Genomic DNA, 19,162 nt, shown 5'->3' with positions numbered 1-19,162 from the left:
CGTAAACGACTAGACATTAATATGACTCAGTGTTCCGATGTGGTGGCTTCGGCCATATTGCCGCTAATTGTGCACTTACAACTGAACCTATGCAATGTGATACTGCTCATGTCTACCGCAGGGGGTCTTTCTTTGCACAGATAGCCTGTACGGCTGACCAGCAGGCTGAGACTGATAAGCACATGTGTGTACTCACTGTAGATGGCAACCGAGTAGAGGCACTGTTAGACTCTGGTAGCTTGGTGACACTTATAAAAGCTGAGCTGGTGAACCCCTTGAGGCATACAGGGAAAACTGTTGGTGTGACCTGCATACATGGGGATACTCGATATTATGTTACGGCCGAGGTGAACATCGAGACACCATGTGGCTCTGCTATTGTTTCTGTGGGTTTGGTGCATGGTCTGGTGTACGATGCAATATTGGGGAGAGACTTTGCTCACTTCTGGAAGTTGTGGGAAAGCCGTTTTGTTCCAGAGGTGAACAACCCCGATCCATTTGAGAAGGTTGTCGATGTAGTGGAGGAGGGAGTTTCTCCTGAGTCAGAGTTATTCCCTTTTTATACTATGGTTGTCAAACTAGAGAATGCGGAACGTGACGGTGGCCCGCCAACTGATGTGCCTCCCATTGAGGTGGGAAGTGTTGTTGGGCCAGGTGATCGTCTGCCTGATTTAGAGGTCAGAAGAGAGGTCTTTGCCGTGGAGCAGTTGAATGACCCTACTTTGGTAAAAGCCAGGGAGAATGTAAAAGTAGTTGATGGTAAATCCGTAGACCCTGATAGTCCTTTGTCCTATCCCCACATGGCAATGTGTCAGGATTTGTTATATCAGGTGACTAAGAAGGGGGAAGATGTTGTGGAACAACTAATAGTTCCCAAAGCCTACAGAAGAACAGTGTTGGATCTGGCTCATGGTCATATAACGGCAGGCCATCTAGGGGTAGAGAAAACCACTGAGCGAATAATGCAGAGGTTTTTCTGGCCCGGGCTTCATAAAGAGGTATCTGACTTTTGCGTATCCTGCCCTGAGTGTCAGTATCATGGTCCCCGGCCACATTTTAAGGGTCCACTAGTTCCATTGCCTATCATAGAGGTGCCCTTTGAAAGAATAGCGATGGATTTGGTTGGACCCTTAATGAAGTCTGCCAGGGGACACCAGTATATTCTGGTCATAATGGATTACGCTACCAGGTACCCGGAAGCGATCCCGTTGCACAATACGTCAACCAAGACCATTGCCAGAGAGCTAGTTCATGTCTTTAGCAGGCTGGGTATACCTAAGGAGATACTAACTGACCAGGGTACACCGTTTATGTCCAAAGTCATGAAAGAGTTATGCCGCCTGTTCAAAATCGAACAGTTAAGAACTTCGGTTTATCACCCCCAAACCGATGGGCTGGTCGAGAGGTTTAACAAGACGTTAAAACACATGCTTAGGAAAGTGGTCGACAAGGATGGTAGGGATTGGGACTACTTATTGCCGTATTTATTGTTGGCAGTAAGAGAAGTTCCCCAGTCCTCCACCGGGTTTTCACCCTTCGACTTGTTGTATGGGAGACACCCAAGGGGGTTACTAGACATTGCCAAAGAGACATGGGAGGGGCAGTCTAGTCCTTACAAAACGGTGATTGAGTATGTTTCTCAAATGCAGGAGAGAATTGCTGCGGTAGTGCCGATAGTGAGAGAGCACCTGGAACAGGCTCAACAGGCACAGCAGAGGGTATACAACCGCAATGCTCGGTTACGCAGCTTTGCTCCTGGGGACAGAGTGTTAGTATTGGTTCCCACTGTGGAAAATAAACTTTTGGCTAAATGGCAAGGGCCCTTTGAAATCTTAGAAAGAGTGGGGCAGGTCAATTACAAAGTTTACCAGCCGGGGAAAAGAAAGCCGGAACAGATATACCATATAAATCTGTTAAAGCCCTGGAAAGATAGAACGGTACTGTCGGCCATCCGAGATCCTCCAGTAAGTCCAGGGCCCTTAGTTCCCGAAGTGACAGTGGCAAAAACCCTGTCGGCAATTCAACAACAACAGGTCAAGGAGTTTCTGATTAGAAATAGGGTGCTGTTCTCTGACGTACCTGGGAAAACCTCGGTCATTAAACATGACATCATCACTGACCCAGGAGTTAAAGTTAATCTAAAGCCCTATAGGTTACCAGAAGCACAAAGAGAATCGGTGTCGAAAGAAATTAAAAATATGCTAGAGTTAGGGGTTATTGAAGAATCACATAGTGAATGGTCAAGTCCCATTGTGTTGATTCCAAAGCCCGATGGGATTGTGCTTTTCTGCAATGACTTCCGAAAGTTGAACAGCGTTTCAAAATTCGATGCCTACCCGATGCCAAGAGTGGATGAACTGATTGAGAGACTAGGGACGGCAAGGTATTTAACCACTCTTGACCTAACCAAAGGGTATTGGCAAGTACCGTTAACCGAGAGCGACAAACAAAAGACAGCTTTTTCAGCGCCAGAGGGCTTGTTTCAGTACAAGATGTTGCCCTTCGGGCTACATGGGGCACCGGCTACCTTCCAAAGAATGATGGACAGGATTCTTAGGCCCCATAGACGGTATGCGGCTGCTTATCTGGATGACGTGGTCGTTCATAGTCCTGATTGGCAGTCTCACTTACCCAGGGTACAAGCAGTGTTGGACTCCATCTATAAGGCAGGTTTGACAGCCAACCCAAAAAAGTGTTGTCTAGGCATGGAGGAAGTAAAATATCTGGGATACACCATTGGCAGAGGCCTGATAAAGCCTCAGCTCAATAAAGTTGATGCCATACAAAACTGGCCACGGCCTCTGAATAAGAAGCAGGTGAGAGCCTTCTTGGGAATTACGGGGTAATTCTACAGGAGGTTTATACCCAACTTTGCCACCATGGCAGTCTCACTGACTGACCTGACCAAAGGCAAACAAAAAGTCATGGTAGAATGGAGTCCTGAGGCAGAGAAAGCTTTTCAGGAGTTGAAAGTAGCGTTGTGTTCCCAACCAGTTCTGACGACTCCTAATTTTGAAAGGGAATTCATAGTACAAACCGATGCATCAGAAGTAGGTATAGGAGCGGTCCTGTCCCAGAACAAGGAGGGTGAGGAACACCCTATTTTCTATCTTAGCAGAATGTTGAATGTACATTAGAGAAGCTATGCCATAGTGGAGAAGGAGGCGTTGGCCATAAAGTGGGCGTTAGAGGCTCTCAGGTACAACTTGGTCGCAAGAAAGTTCAAATTGATCACTGAGCATGCCCCTCTGAAGTGGATGTCTGAAAATAAGGACAGTAATGCGAGCATTACAAGATGGTTCTTGGCGTTACAAACTATTAAATTTTCAGTGGAACACAGGCCAGGAAGCCAGCTGGCCAATGCTGACGCGTTGTCACGCGTTCATTGTTTGGGGGCTTCAGTTGTTCCGCCCCACAGGTTGAAACAAAGGGGGGGGATATGTGATAGGTTCACTGGTAAAGTGGTCTGTGGCAGGTACATTTGTCCCAGATTCCTGTCTTTTGTGTTTTAAACCCCCAGGAGAAAGTCTGCAGTGTAGCAGGCTTGAGTCTCGGCTTTTTGAAAAGCCGGTTTGGGACCTGGGGGTTGTGGGTGAGAGGAGAGAGAGGGCTCCACCCACGGCCACTCCAGGTTTTGGTTCTCGCAGCCTGGTATCAGGCTTGTTAGTTTTCCACCTGAGAGTGGCCAATATAAGCCTAGTGTGTTGAGGGCTGATTGTCTCACCTGGGAGAGCAGACAGGGAGTTTGCTCAGAGACACTTGGATACCTAACTGTGAGTGTTCTGCTGTGCTTTTGTTGCTGGCGAGGGCATTAGGCCCTGCCAGGTTCTGGTAGAGAGGGAACTACCTGTGAAGTTAGTGCCCCGACAGGGCTAGGATTTATATTTATGTTTTCTTTATGTTTCTGACATTGTACAATAAAGACTGGCGCCGACCAGCTTGTACTTGCATCCAGACTGGTGTGCTGCTTCCCTGCTGCTGTGTGTGTGTGTGTAAGGAAGGAATCCTCTACCCAGGAGAGGGACCCCCTAACCTAACTGTGTCACACTTTGTATGCTGTTATATTACATATGTGATATACATTGCTCAGTTTAAAAAGTTACACTCCTTGGACAAACTGAAAACATACGTTATAATTGGGAGCTGATTAATTTGTTTTAGGAAATTTGATAATCAAATCTGGGAATCTGCTAATTGTGGAATTTATTTCCAACTCCATCAAGCAAGCTATATGCAGATGTAGGATAAACATTCAGTTTCATCCATGCAGTCTGAACAATTGTCAAAGTAGACATCATTGATATCTATGGAAAAAAAGATGTTCATACATGCTGACAATTTCCTGAGTACTTGATGCTCCATGAACACTGATATAGTTTTCTGTATCTACTGACATATTCTGCGACATGCAGATCAATCATCTCTTCTTTTTACAGCTGTCTGAGCTGCACTGACAGCAAGAACCAGGAGCACCGAACCCTGTAAGCTTTATAAACTGTGATATATATTACTTTTTTCTATCATTGTCAAGTAATCCACATAAAGCAGTGACTGTGAACCTGTATAATATAAAATATACTTACTGTCCACTAGGGCAATGAAGGCCGGAAGATATTCCATTGTAAACAAAGGTGTGGGCAACTCTCTAATGAACATCTTTAGAAGACCGGCAGCATCGTTGTTTCGTACATTTTTCCAGTCAAAAGTGTTATCATAAAATTTGGATTCAAGCTCCTCACGCAGGCTCTGCACATGAGATAACATACATTTATTTATTAACATTTATCTATATAGCGGCAGCATATTACGTTGTGCTTTACAATTGGGAGCAAAACAGTCATGAAATGAGATTGGGCAATAAGTTATAACAAACAGACAAAGGGCCCTTCTCGCAAGCTTACTAATATACAATATAGGAAAATAGGAATTTGACTCATGCGGATAAGTGTCACATATTGAATATTGGTCTAGCCAAATGCAAGGGTAAAAGGTTCTTGGTGTGCTATATGATAAGTCATATGGAAATGATGACCTGGAGTTGTGTCAGTATAGAAAAAGAACATGTGTAAGTTTTGTTTGTGTTGAGATAATTGGGTAGAATAGCTTAGAGAGGTTATATAGTTGAATCAGCAATTTTATAAGTTTGCATGAAGAGATCAGTTTTCTGGGATGCTTTAAGGTTTGGAAGCTAGAAGAAAGTCTTGTTGAGAAAGGGAGGTGCATTCCACAGAGTGTGTGCAGCCTAAAAAAAAGTAATGTCACCATGAATATAAGCAGGTAATTCTTGGGAAATACCTACAAGTTGGTAGGTGCGCTGTGGATGTAAGCAAGGAGGTTAGTCCACATGTTGATTCCAAACCAGAGTAGGTTTTATTGAAGAAAACATTATACACGTGATAGAAGACAACAGTCAATATGATAAGGGGTCAATCTTTCTTGGGCTAATTACTATACAGCCAAACAGCACTGTGAGGCTCCAATACACAATAACAGTCTTGTGCACTTGCAGATCTTTTTTATAGAGCTATGGCAAGTCTTGCACCTGGAGTTTAATCAGTCTGACCTTTAAGTCTAATGTTATTAAGGTAGATGAGTCCTGCACAAAAACACACAGTTAAGAGACATCATGTAGCAATTAACCATTTAGTTGCACATCAACAGTAATGAGTTTTCATGAGAGCCGCAGATCTTGCACAGAGCAGAAGGGGAAATATTTTTAGATAAGTGGAGAGATGTATGTTAATGTATGTTAATGTTGCTTTCTTGACAGCCTTTAGAATGTAAGCTCTTGTGAGCAGGGCCCTCTACCCTCTTGTGCTTCTCCTTACTTTATTTTCATCTTCTTCTTACTCCCCACTAGGACACCTAACACTTGGTTGTTTATGGTCTGTTGCTGATTTGGGTGGTATGGTTACCAATGTAGCAATGTATATTATACATGTCCTTGTCCGGCATTGTATTTGTATTGCACTGTTTTGGTTATGTACTTTGTAAGGCGCTGCGGAACACTTGTGGCACCATATAAATAAACGATAATAATAATAATAATTTTTAAGCAGAAGTAGTTTAGATTGAATTTGGTTAAAAACAGACAAGCAATGTAGACAGAATAATATATTCTGATGAAAATAAGTCTAGATGATGCATTCAAATTGATTACAAAGATGAAAGTTTTTTTAGAGGAAAACCATTAAGAAGACTATAGCAATAATAAATGCATGGATTAAAGATTTTGCAGTGTCTTCTGTGAAATATGTGCATATGTTATAAATGTTTCTTTAATGTATAGTATGTAACAGGATTCAAATACAAGTTGAATGTGGGTCTCGTCCATCGTGGTAGGGTCTCGTCCGTCGCAAGCCCCAGAGAGCTTCCTGCTCTAACAGAGCAGGAAGCTCTCCACTGACATCACTGGTGATGTCAGTGGTGCCTCTCACAAATGGCAGGTGTTCCTTTGGGAACACCTCCGTTTGTGTAGCCACCCCACCTGCCCGCTTTGAAAACGGGGTGAGCTGTCAATCAAAATCTACATTCGCCTCCTTTTGGTGCAAGACCCGTAGCGAGAGATTCTCACCTCCACCATCCAGGACCAGGCATATGAACAAACGTGAGACAGTTGATGCAGTGTGCACACTGGGAACTGGGGAGTCTCCTCCCTGCTACTGTCTGGCTGTTACTATACAGGCTACTACTCTGCCTCTTGAAGCAGCAATGTAATACCCCTTTTCACACTGCCAGCAAATAACACAAGTTATTGCACATGAACTAGCAGCAACCCGGGTTACTGTGCAGTGTGAAAGGGTCCAGTTGAAATAACCGGAATTTCAACTCAGGTAACGACCAGGGTTTAACATTAGTTCAACCCGGCTCGCAGTGCAGTGTGAACGGGTAACCCAGGCTGATTGCCTCGCAGATGGTTCCATATTCGAAATGCTGCAGCCCCCGCTGTTGTCATGACTGTTACCGGATGGCTGTCCAGTCCTGAGCTGAACCCAGAGCCGGATTAAGGGGGCCTCCCACATCCAGAGCACATGAGGCCCAGGCCCGTGTCACACTAACACGGAGAAACTGCACCTGCCAAAGGGCTATTGCAAATTGCAAATTTCAATGGTGCAATTTATGGTGGCATCTAAAGATGCACCAGATGGTATTACAGCATCTACAAGCACTGACAGTGGACGTGCAAGTCCTTGCACATTTGGACGCACGGATGTACACCAGGGAAGGGCACTGTAGTGAAATTATCATAGAGTCGCAGACCTGACAAGATGCAAAGGGAGGCTGCGACTGCACCTGACTCAGAATCAGACTCTAAATGTGCCATGAGGGGAAGGAGTATTCCAACCCCACTTCCTTTAATGCTACCAGGCCTGGAGGTGTGAGTGAAGTGGAGACCACTATCTGAAAGAGCTGCAGGTGAGATCAATATTAATTTGTCCTTTGTTCATTCAGCAATACTATAATTAAACATTTATACAGTGGACAAAAAAATATATATGCTCCAGTTTCTTTAACTTTACAGGACAATTGTTCAAACACCTACTCTTCAGTCTCCCACTACGCCTACACATTTATAGTGATCAGGATGCTTTGGAGCTGATCACTTGTGAACAGAAGCATACCTAATGGCAAAATTGTGTACCAGCCACGAAGGTGAGTTGCCATTGCCACGGCGTTAAAACACCGGTAACGTCGCTCTGAACCCAAATTCGTACAATTTTGCTTGGAGCACTATGAGACTGCGAGCACTTTTGTGCGAGTTCGGGCTGCCGTAAAGTGCAGTTGTTGCCGCAATGACTCGCACTCTCGTGATCATCGCGGCTAATTGGATTGACCTAGTATAGATTGTTTTCTTGAAAAGTTATGTTTTCTTTTTATTTGAATATCAACCATGTTTTTGTCTATGTCACAAAGTAAATAATATTGAGACCGAGATTAATTTAAAAGTATTAAAATTGATTCTGTTGTAGTTAAAAGAGAATCATTACTTTATTAATTTCTGGAAATTGATTTATAAACTTCCCAAGGTCCATCTAGATCTCAAACCCTCTCACCTTTACTGTCATTTGAAGAGTTATGCAGATGGTGAAGTGTGTCAAGCTGCACAGCTGCAACTCTATACAAAGTTGTTGCCAATGAGCCTGATACAGAGTTATACACAAACCCGATGGTTTGCGTACAACTCTGATTGTTGGAGATCTGCGTATGCAAAGGATCTGCACTGCGCATGTACATGTCTCCTTCTATGACTACGGCCCCCCAAGCCGCAGCATGATTGACGTGTTACATTGGTTTGGGGCGGAAGATGGGCAGCGATGGGCAGCGTTTTCTGGGAGTGCCAAGGCCAGTGCATTCTGATGCAGATTTACTGGCCTCTGCTACGAACTGCAAATGACATTCTGAGTAGCTTTAGGCTCATTCAGATGGCCGATGCCACGACCGATGGTCATGATGGTGATCCGATGCTACGTTTCCTGACACAGCACTTGGATCTGCAATGCCATCAGAGGGCATCATTTGTCCTCAGATACCTCTTCCGGCATTACCATATGTGAGCATTGCTGCTGCGTCCAAAGACGTAACAACGATGCAAACAACGTACAACCCTGAATCAGGTCCAATAACATTACTTATTGCCAGCAGAAGCAGCCCAACTCAGTCTAATCTGTCTAACTAGCCTGCCTTCTTCTTCTGTAGACAGTGCTGCATGGATTATTACACATCTGGTAATGTGGGGGTGGTGATAATCTTCTTGGACAGTAAACTGTTGTGACTAATAGGACCTATTTGTTTTTCTGATAAATAACAACCCATTTAGCATTGTTTAGCTCCAATTTCTAGAAATGAGGCAGTTCTAGCAAAGCACTTTCCCTAGATGCCTACAGCTACCAGAGAGGGATCTGAAGATCCCTCTCCAGCGATACAGTACACCATAGGCTACAATGGCTACAACTATCTGAAGATAACAGCTATCAGGTCCAAGCTCTGAAAAGATAATCTTTTCGGAGCTTGATAAATTCAGTAAGACCCTAGTTCCCATTGAAAAAAAAATGGAGACTGAGATTTGCAGCGTTACTTTGCCTAACGCAGGCGATATCCTGTGTACAATAAATAGGCTAGTTACTTACATTGTTTGGGGGGGGGAACAGGTTATTTAATAGGTTTTCTCAGTTTCTGTTTGACTGTACAATTCTGCATTGTTATCATGGCACTTGTGATGCTGTTTATCTACCATTTACCCGTACTGACCCTGCATACATACTCCTCTGCTCCATGACAAATTTAAGTTAAATCACACTGAATAGTTGGTGAGGTTTAAAAAACGTACTAAACTCTAATTGTGTTGAACCCAGAGGAAAGCAACAGAAAACACCTGTGTGAGAGTTGTCAGAGTGACCTTCATGAGGGAAGGGAGGAATTCCTTACTGACTCCAAAACCAGCAGTTGGATCACCTCCCTGGATCCGTCACCCCAGTAATGTACTCTCCTAATTATAGGTACAGATATAATTTATTGAGAGACAGGCATTTTAGCATCCCACAGCTTAGCCTCATTTATAGTAGTTTACCCTTTCTTTCGCTGATGGTGGAAATGGCTTCTTATTATTAAAGTAGATGAAGTTGACTTTTGGCTCTGCAACTATATTTTCAGCTACTGATTACATTATGTAATAGTATGTATTAAGCAGTGTGTGACTAGGTGCTGAATATTTGTCAAGAACCTAAAACGCTGCACCTTTCATTTGTAGAAAATCAGAGGTTCATTAAAGCCCTGTTCTGCAAATCTTCATGTTCTGGCTCCCACACTTGTGACTCACTAGACATGCTGTTCAATGGCTCAGTAAACATGAACAATCATTGTAAGAATGCTTATATCGCAACATTATCATTTTCTCTTATATTCAGTAACACATACAGATGTGTCCTCATACATCTTGCCTCAATACACCACACAGCACGACTTGCCTTGTGTGAGTGAGCCGCCAGGTTCTGTGCAATTCTGCTAGCGTCAGGCGTTTTTTGTTTCTTGATGACAATGTGTCTATTTCGCAATGCAATGCGACTAGGAAGCACCAGCAGACTGTGCTGATTAATTGGGTATGTGACACTTGTATATCTGTGTGCACCTGGGTCTGAATATGAACCACAACGGAACTTGGAATAAAAAAAGCTGCATCCTAGTTGCATCACATTGCGACGCATTTTCAGTAAAAAAGACACAAAAAACATGCCCGGCACTAGCAGGGTCTCATGGGATCTGGTGTGTCGAGAGGGGCGATGTAAAGACACATCTGTACTTGCTATATGTTATGTATAGGACTGAAAAAGTTCAAATGTATCCCATATCACCTAGTACCAGTGGCGGCTCCAGAGGCGGGACTTCGTCACAATCTAAAATTCAAACAGGGGAGCTACACCAACTGCCAGTGAGTCCCGGCCAGCGAAGTTTGGCAACATTTGAGGTTGCGGTTTTTGTGGCTCCCCTATTCGAATTTTGGACTGAGTTGTAGCCCTACCTCTGGAGCTGCCACTGCCTAGTACTAGGGGTGCATAGGTGCTGAGGGGTACAGCCTTAACCCCGTGTTCCATTCCGCTGCCATTAACTTAATACAGCTAAAACTGAACTTTAAAAAAGGAAAATTGCCCCCTATGATTATTGAAAAGACATTCCCATGGCTTATTGGGTCAGTGCTGAATAATTACTCAATGGAGCAGAGATGGAAAATAATTCAGCACCTCTGCTACACATCTGCAATGCTGATGAGCATTCATCCTGATTGCCTAAAGTGGCTGTGTAAACAACCATAGCAATAGTCAAAAGGATCACATATCCCTCTTACAGTTCCATTAGAGCTGCACTGTGTTGCCCATGCGCCTGCGAAATACGGAATTATTTTGGCATGACTGAGATAATGAAACCTTTGATTTTTGATGGTTCAATGTACACAAACTTTCTCTAAGGAAGAAATTAATAAAAATATTGTATAAAATTACCTTCAGGCTTTGTGCATAGGGTGTATATGAAACATAACTGAATTTCATGCTTGTACACAAACTTTGTTTGAACCCCAAAATTATTGAAAATATTGTATAAAATTACCTGCAGGCTGTGTGTATAAGGTGTATATAATACATACATGCATTATGTGTGTATATGTAGGTCACATTCCCAAGATATCTCATTATGATATGCAATTATTCCAAACTACGGAATATTCCGTTATCCAAAATACACCTAGTCCCAAGCATTTTGGATATAGGAGACTCAACCTGTATATTATATATATATGTATATATATATATATATATAGATATATATATATATATATATATATATATATAGACACACACACATACATGCATGTTAGGAATTCCAAATTCCATTTCATTTCTCCAAAATAAACAGTAAATTACATTAAATAAGCCACAACGGGCCTTTATAATTGGGGCCATATGCTTCACTCAGCTAACAATTTTGGAACTGTTACAAATTCCAAACAAACCAAACATATATTTTTTTAAAATCTGTATATGTTTAACAAATATGTGTTGTGTTCTGTCTAATTCATCCTTGTGACAGCTTTCATCCTGATGAATGAATGTTACACTATGAATGCAAGCCAAAAACATTTCAAACAACCCTACACGTGGAGTACATTACTCCTACATCTGCCCATATGTGCAAAGTAGTCATATTACACAACCAGCCAAAATCCTTCACCACTTTTTGTGGAAAATCACAAAAATGCTGGTTATAATATCAACTGATTGCTCAACTGTCAGGAACATATAAGAAGACTCTTGCCTAGGACAAAGGAAGAGTTATGCTGGGTACACACGGAATGATCGTCAGCGATAACGATATTGCTAAACAATCTCCCTTTAAAAACCCTGGTGTGCTGGATGACCGATATTGTTCATCGGAATCGGTATGATTTACCGCCAGACCCATGCCCGGCGGTTGGAATCCCGTCAGCGGCATCCCGGCAGAGGAGGAAATCCCGATTGTCCAAGGTAAGTATTCTCTAACCTAATTCTACCCCCTAACTTTCACTTAGGGGTGCCTAACCCTAACCTTCCCCCCCAGTGCCTAACCCTAATCCCCCCTCTAAGTGCCTAAACCTAACCCCCCCTTCCCTGCTGCCTAAACCTAAGTCCCCCGGGGGGTGCCTATCCCTAAGCCCCCCCCCGGGGGTGCCTATCGCTAAACCCCCCCTTCCCCTAGCCTAAACCTAACCTCCCGGGGGGGTGCCTAACCCTAAGTCCCCCCAGGGAACCCTAAACCTAACCATCCCCCCCACGGCTATTCGCACTCGGCGTCTGGCGTCCCTTCGATCGGGATGCCGGGCGCTGGTCTCATGGCGTCGGTAAAATGACAGGCGTCTAGATTTAGACACCTGTCATTGAACCCTTGCCAGGATTAAGCAGTCGGGAAGCCGGCTGTCGGGATTAGGTCTGCCAGCTTCCCAACTGCATACCATTCCATCCACACACCCAAAAACACCCAACGACCCATTATCAACAATCGCGGATCCATCTGGAGAGATAACGATATCGTCCAGGTTGGCCTGCATGCGTGGACAATGGCTGATATCGTTATCGTCCAGTGGGAGCGAGCATCGTTGGTCGTTCATTGCATACACACGGAACGATATGAACGATATATCATTGAATGATATCTTTTTTGGTTCATACCGTTGAACTATATCGTTCCGTCTGTACACACCTTTAGTCATAGCAACCAGTTTCTGTCATTTTGCTGACTGTACTAGAAAACTGACATTTGGTTGTTTAGAGTTTTCATCAATGTCCCCATGTCCTTACTTTATATAAATATTCAATTTTTAAAGATTTATTTGCAAAATGCTTGCATACTTTGGAGCACTTTACAAATATTTTGTTGTTTCCATCTCTTTCATATTCCCATACTCTGAAAATTTGATGAGTCTCCAATGAGCATGTACTGTCCCATGTTCAGAAGAGCATAGCAGGGAACAGCAAAGACGTAGGAATGGCATCGCCAAGCCCAATTTACCTCTGGGATCCATAGCTAGTGCACCACCTGCAATGGCTGTACATACGCACATGTTCACATATCACATACGCATAGAAACAAATAAATGTGACATACTTTAGAATGAGAAGAAACTGAACATTTACCTTAACCCTAGAAGCAGAGCCTGGTACCCGCAGTATTCCCTCTGTTTCCAAACCGGTCTCCTCAAGTCGCTGCAATATCTAAATAACAAAAACTACATATCAGCTGTTACAATAATTCTATAATAAACATAATAATACCATATTAGACATAATAATTCTATATTAGACATAAGATAAAATGATATATCTTTAGATTGGAACTTCTCTTTCTCTGAATGGCTTCCCTCTGGGAAAAATGTGCACACTTTGGATCATACAGGTTACACCTTGGGGAACATACTGTGAATGTGACTGTACATAAAAGGTGGACAATTATTGTTCCTCTTTGCTGGTACTCTTAGGGATAGTTTACTAAACAACGGATAGTCATGTGATAAGTGCTGTTGAGAAGAGATTTCTGATGAGCCTAACCAACCTTGAGGGATGATCTTTAAACCAACAATACACTCAACGGTATATTTACTAAAGGTTGATTTTGTTTTCTGGCGTATTTATAGGTGATTTTTCAGTTAGATTTGCAAATCGGGGATTTACGCAAGGCAAAATTGGCTATAAAATCCACTATAAAACCAAATCACGACCAAAATCAACCATCGACCAAACATTGATACTTTGACACTCACCACTACAGGCTCCCCTCATTTACTAATAGTCGGATAGGAAATCGATTAAAAATCAACGGCAAAACTAAATAATTAGGCTATTAACAAACAGGCAATTTTAGGTTCTAAACACCATTCTATCGGTAGGAACTTAATTATGATGCCTAGACTTTAAAACACAAACTACACTTAAAATATTAAAATAAAAATAAATAAATGCAGAGTCAAACACTCCACAGTCAGACACGCAGAAACACTGACAAATACCAAAAAAACCCCTACAGATGTGTCTTCTTGCATATTTGCCGCTTTTAGCAGCAAATCGTGCCACGCATGGCATGGGTCGTGTACCCACGAACGGGCAAGCGCGCTACGTTCACACTCACAACTCCATAGGGTTACATGGTGTGAATGCAACGCGTGGCATAGTGTAGTGCATGCGGCTGTGGCTAATCGCATGGTGCGATGCATGCGCACATTTCTAATGTGATCGCCAAAGATGCAAGAGGACATATCTGTATATTAAATCCCCACTCTTCTGCTAAACACCCCGCTTTGCTCTCTCTGGTGATCACAGCTAATCCTCCCCATCTCTAGGCTTCATAATCATTTGTGTAGCGAAGAGGGGTATTGTTTGGTGATCATACTGTTCACCAGAAAATACTCCCTCTCCCTATCAGATTCTCTATCTCTCTACAAGTCTTCAAACAGGCTCTCAAGACCCACTTCTTCATCAAAGCCTACCAGCTCTCATCCTAAACCAATGATCCTTCCTCGCTGCCTACCCCATCTGTGTCACCCCTACCCTTTAGAATGAAAGCTCTCAAGAGCAGGGCCCTCTTCCCTCATGTGATTCTCCTTCCCTTACTCAGACTATCATCTACTCCTAACTCCCCACAAGGGCACCTAACTTGGTTGCTAAGGCCCTGCTGCTTGCTGAGTGTTATGATCGCTAATGCAGCAATGTTTATAAACCATGTCCTTGTCCTGCATTGTTTTGTACTGTTAATATGTTTTTTGTTTGTATTATTATTATTATTATTATTATTATTATTATTATTAATAAGTGAACATATAGGGGAAGATTTAATTAGCATATCAGCCCATTAAAGCAGCTGATTTCTGCTTGCACCACCATAGGCAGAAATCAGCCACCAGAAGCCATACTAGTGTCTCTTATGGCAAATTGAAATGGACCAATAGTTTGAAAGATGAGTCTTCCCTTTTTCCCTTTAGAGTTCCTCTGAGCCTCTTGATGCTAGGACACTTTTAGGGCACTTTTAATTCCCTCCTGTTTGTAGTATCTAGGAAAAGGGTGGAATTGATTATGTCATCAGGCATTTTTTATGACATAATCATTGCCCTGCCTCATCACAAAGAGACAGCACCTATCAGTCTCAGAGATGAATTAGCAATCAGCCAATCAGGTTTAGCTAGTGTTTGTGAACATCATTATCGGCGTGTACATTATTTGTTCCTGCACTCAGGCAGCTATTACCGATATGGTTTTGACTGGCCTATATGCTTCTCTTTTCAGGTCTTCATCTGCTTGCAGTTTCTGAACATATCTATACTGTACTCTGCTAGAACACACCTTCCTCCCTCGTACTGCCATTCTAGTCGCAGTTGGGCACCATTGACAAGATTTGGTGTAGGATTACAGTAAATCAGCATATTTGCATAAGAATATGGCGCATTGCCTGGCCGTGCACAGAACCAATTAGCGCATTTTATCCTATGCAAACTGCTCAGAATCAGCTCCATAAAGTTCAGACAAATAATAGGGTGTAAATTGAAGTAAAGCTATTGTGTGATACACTTAAAAAATTCTCAGCGTTGGAAAAATATTGTCATGCTGTTAGTGCCGAAATATTAATCAGTAATTTTATACTTACTTTTTGAAAGATCAAGGGGACTTTTGTGCCAGGCACTTTCTTTTGATCGTTTTCCAGTAATGTTGTCAGAGGAACTCCAAAGAGGCCGTTTTCTAAAGAAAAGATACAAAGCAAAATCATTGCAATTTTGCAACGTTACCTCTAACGCATCAAACAACCGACAGAACCTTAGATTATACCTTTTCCTTTGATTCGTATCACTCTGTTCCTCTTTAATTCAATCCCCAAAGCATCAAAAAAAGCTGTTAATTCGATTAGCGAGAGATACCGGATTTTCTTCATGTCTTCCAGAGACAAATCTTCAACTTCAGTAAGCCCAAACCTACTTTTCCACACAATGAATTTCTGAAAGATAACAAGTAATTTCCCTGAAAGCTTGATAGTTGCTTTGAAAATAAAATAAAATAAGCTACAAATAAGCTAAACACATATAAATTTTCTATGCAGAAATGTGAAAGTGGCAATATATTCATGGATTGCAGTCAACGGCTAAGGATGTACTGCTTCGGCATGCAGAAAATGTCTGGTTAAATTTCTTATGAATAGAAACTGTATTTACCTATTTTCAGTCATGCAAGGAAAAAAAATATATAATACAACCTACACTACTCTAAAAGCAATTAAACATTTCTTGGTTTAAAGTCCACTTAAATTTTATGTCCATGTATTTTAAGATCACTGTGAAGGTTTTCTTCTACTCACTACAATTTTAATTGGTCTATTTAACAAAGTAAGGAAAGCCTAATATTCTGTGAATAGGTAATCCCCGCAGTTGATGAGATTCATCAGGACTCTCCAACTATTTAACATGTACCGATGCATTCCTTGTTCCAGGGATGATGATAGTAGGAGAACATCAGTGAAAAAAATAGCTTTATTATAAAAATATAATTTTTTTCCTAAATTGGTATTCATTTATAATTTTTATAATTTATAATTTATAATTTTTTTTCACTTTTTTGTTCATTTATTGGATCTGAAAGCCCAAGCCTGGGCTTTCAGTTCCACTGAAAGTGAATGTAACCACATGCATGCGCATATCTTGAAAAGCAGTAAGACTGGCCCTGAAAAATGGTAAGTTAAGTCTTACCACTCCCAGCCAGTATAGCAGAGGCAGTGGAGTATCACACAGTTGCCAGCCATATCGCAATGTCTTACTAAATGGGTCAATTAAGTGTTTCTTTAGCAACGTCAACACTAAAAGCTGGTGAAACACATAAATGATTTTAACTGCTAGTGCAGTAGATTTAGACCAAATTGTTCCAAAGTTGTCAAGCATGTAGGCCTAGGTGGGGGTTAAGGCTGACTAAAGGGTGTGTTGGCACAGGTCATGCACACCGCCTATGATGGTGATCTTTTGTGGCCAGCTAATTCAACAAGAAACATAAAAGGCTAAAATGAAAATGGCCATTTGTAATTCAGTTGGGAATATGGGAGAAAAAAAATACACAAACTGCATAACAAGGCAGCAAATGATTATTCAGTCTCAACTTGACATTCTAGCACAGCTTTGTTAGAAAGTAAAGTGAATGCTGTGCTGTCTCCATTTTGACAAACAGCACAAGACACAATCCTTTTCTCAGTCATACTTGCCTACTTTTTGTTGATCATCTCTGGGAGAAGCACAGAGAGGAGATGCAGCTTGGCCACTTCGGGAGGTAGGCTCTCACGTCATTAGGTGCTTTGCATAATTTTAGTCCCACCCCCTCCCCACGCAGACCTGCGATTCTCATCATTATCTCCCCATCCTACCCACCTCATAGGAATGGGCGGGAAGCGGGAAATCCATCCGTTCTTTTGGGGGTGCAGAGGACTCCCCAAGAAATCCTGAGTCTCCTGCACCTTCCAGGACAGTAATAAGTATGCTCTCAGTCGCTGACTAAAAGACTGCTAACTCATTTAGCATAAGCTTGAATATCCATCTAAAGGATAGTAATTTTCTGATGTTTTAATTAATTTGCATTACCGATGAGCCTGCAAGTCAATTAACATTTATAAAGACTCAGGATTATGTGCACTGCCCTCTTTCACTACAAGACTAAGGGGCCTATTTATTAAATTCTCCAAAAATATCAATTTTCTGAGGGTTGCTGTATTATTTAAGTATTGTATGGGTGCTATTTATTATGAGGGTACTGCAACAGAAATCAAGGGGCCTACACACGGTACGTTTTGCAAACGATCCAATTTCGTTTGCGATTTCTCTTGAAATCCTGATCAAAGGATATTGGCCCTCATTCAGAGGCGCTCGCAAGAAGCTAGCACTCGTTCTGAATGAGGGCGGCCGCTTCCTTTTTTTTAGTGCGGCCTCCTGGTCGCTAGCTAAGCTGTGGGTTACCACCCACAGCTTAGCAACCGACCAGGTTGATGGTCGCGATGGTGAATACCATCGCGGCTTGCGACGAGACCCTAAGGTTGGGTCTCGGCAACCGCAAGCCCCAGGGAGCTTCCTGCTCTGATCGAGCAGGAACTCCCACTGACATCACTGATGATGTCAGTGCACGCCCACAAAACGGTAGGCGTTCCTTAAGAAATGCATCCGTTTTGGAAAACCACCCCCCTGGTCTGCCTACAAAATGGGGTGAGCTGTCGATCAACATCCACAGCCGCCCCTTTTGTAGAGAGCTCCGGAGCGAGAGAATTTCTCTCTCGCTCCGGGGCTTGCGCACGCGCAGTGCGGCCGCTGCGCATGCGCAGGGCTAACCATCGACCCGGTTGCGAGCGCATCGCGCTTGCGACCGGGTCTGAATGAGACCCTTTGTGTCTACACATGGAACGATTGTACAAATGACCAAACAATATAAATGGCTTGTTACTGACTGCAAATCATTAACGAGATATCGTTTGGCAGCAAACAACCTCATGATGCATCTTTTGTCTCCCTGTCGGCTGGCACAAAATGGTGGAGGGGAGAGGCCAGGAAAAGTGACGACAAATCGTCCATTGCATCGTTCATCGCGCATATACACGAAACGATGTGTGTCAAATTGTGAAAGATAGGTCGATATCTTTTTGCAGGTTCAAGAGATCAGCAACCATGATCAGCGTCAATAGTAGCATGCATCGGCATCATTATCATCCCCACACATGGCACTTTTTAATCGATTGATTGTTCCAATCAATTGAAAACGGCCAAATTGTGTAAAAAATCATATCGTGTGTGGGGGCCTTTAGAGATACAGTATTTGCAGTAGTACATCTGTTTTCAATCACAAAAGTAGTCACCATAACTTTTGATGGGGACTACAAAAATACTCTACTTAGCAAGCTCTGTAAACCTTAGTTTTTCAAAGTTTGGCCCTAATAGCTAAAGGAATCAGTATCCCGACAGCAGAAGCCCGGCAGTGAAGACCCGACAGCTGAGTATTTTATTTTATTTACTAACCTAACCTGCCCCCCTAACCCTCCCTTAGGGGTGCCTTACCCTAACCTCCCCCCAAGTGCCTAACCCTAACCCCCCTCTAAGTGCCTAAACCTAAGCCCCCCTTCTCCACAGCCTAACCCT

The 19,162-nt window shown here is 42.6% G+C and overlaps 1 protein-coding gene across 4 annotated transcripts in view; it reads right to left on the bottom strand.

Moving 5' to 3' along the window:
* ARHGAP28 (Rho GTPase activating protein 28) overlaps positions 1-19,162 on the bottom strand; it is a 253,189-nt gene that overhangs the window by 40,367 nt on the left and 193,660 nt on the right. For all 4 annotated transcript variants that reach the window (XM_088469667.1, XM_088469666.1, XM_088469668.1 and 1 more), the window contains exons 6-9: positions 15,837-16,002; positions 15,658-15,749; positions 13,161-13,238; positions 4,584-4,746 (exon numbers count right to left, since the gene is read on the bottom strand). In XM_088469667.1, the coding sequence (XP_088325793.1) occupies positions 4,584-4,746; positions 13,161-13,238; positions 15,658-15,749; positions 15,837-16,002 (499 nt within the window). The remainder of the gene's footprint in view (positions 1-4,583; positions 4,747-13,160; positions 13,239-15,657; positions 15,750-15,836; positions 16,003-19,162) is intronic.

Source organism: Taudactylus pleione, unplaced genomic scaffold, assembly GCF_031769625.1.
Source record: "Taudactylus pleione unplaced genomic scaffold, aTauple2 ptg000093l, whole genome shotgun sequence".
NCBI classification, from domain to species: domain Eukaryota; kingdom Metazoa; phylum Chordata; class Amphibia; order Anura; family Myobatrachidae; genus Taudactylus; species Taudactylus pleione.
The sequence above is the reverse complement of the archived record's forward strand: the minus strand, read 5'-3'. Positions and strand labels throughout refer to the sequence as shown.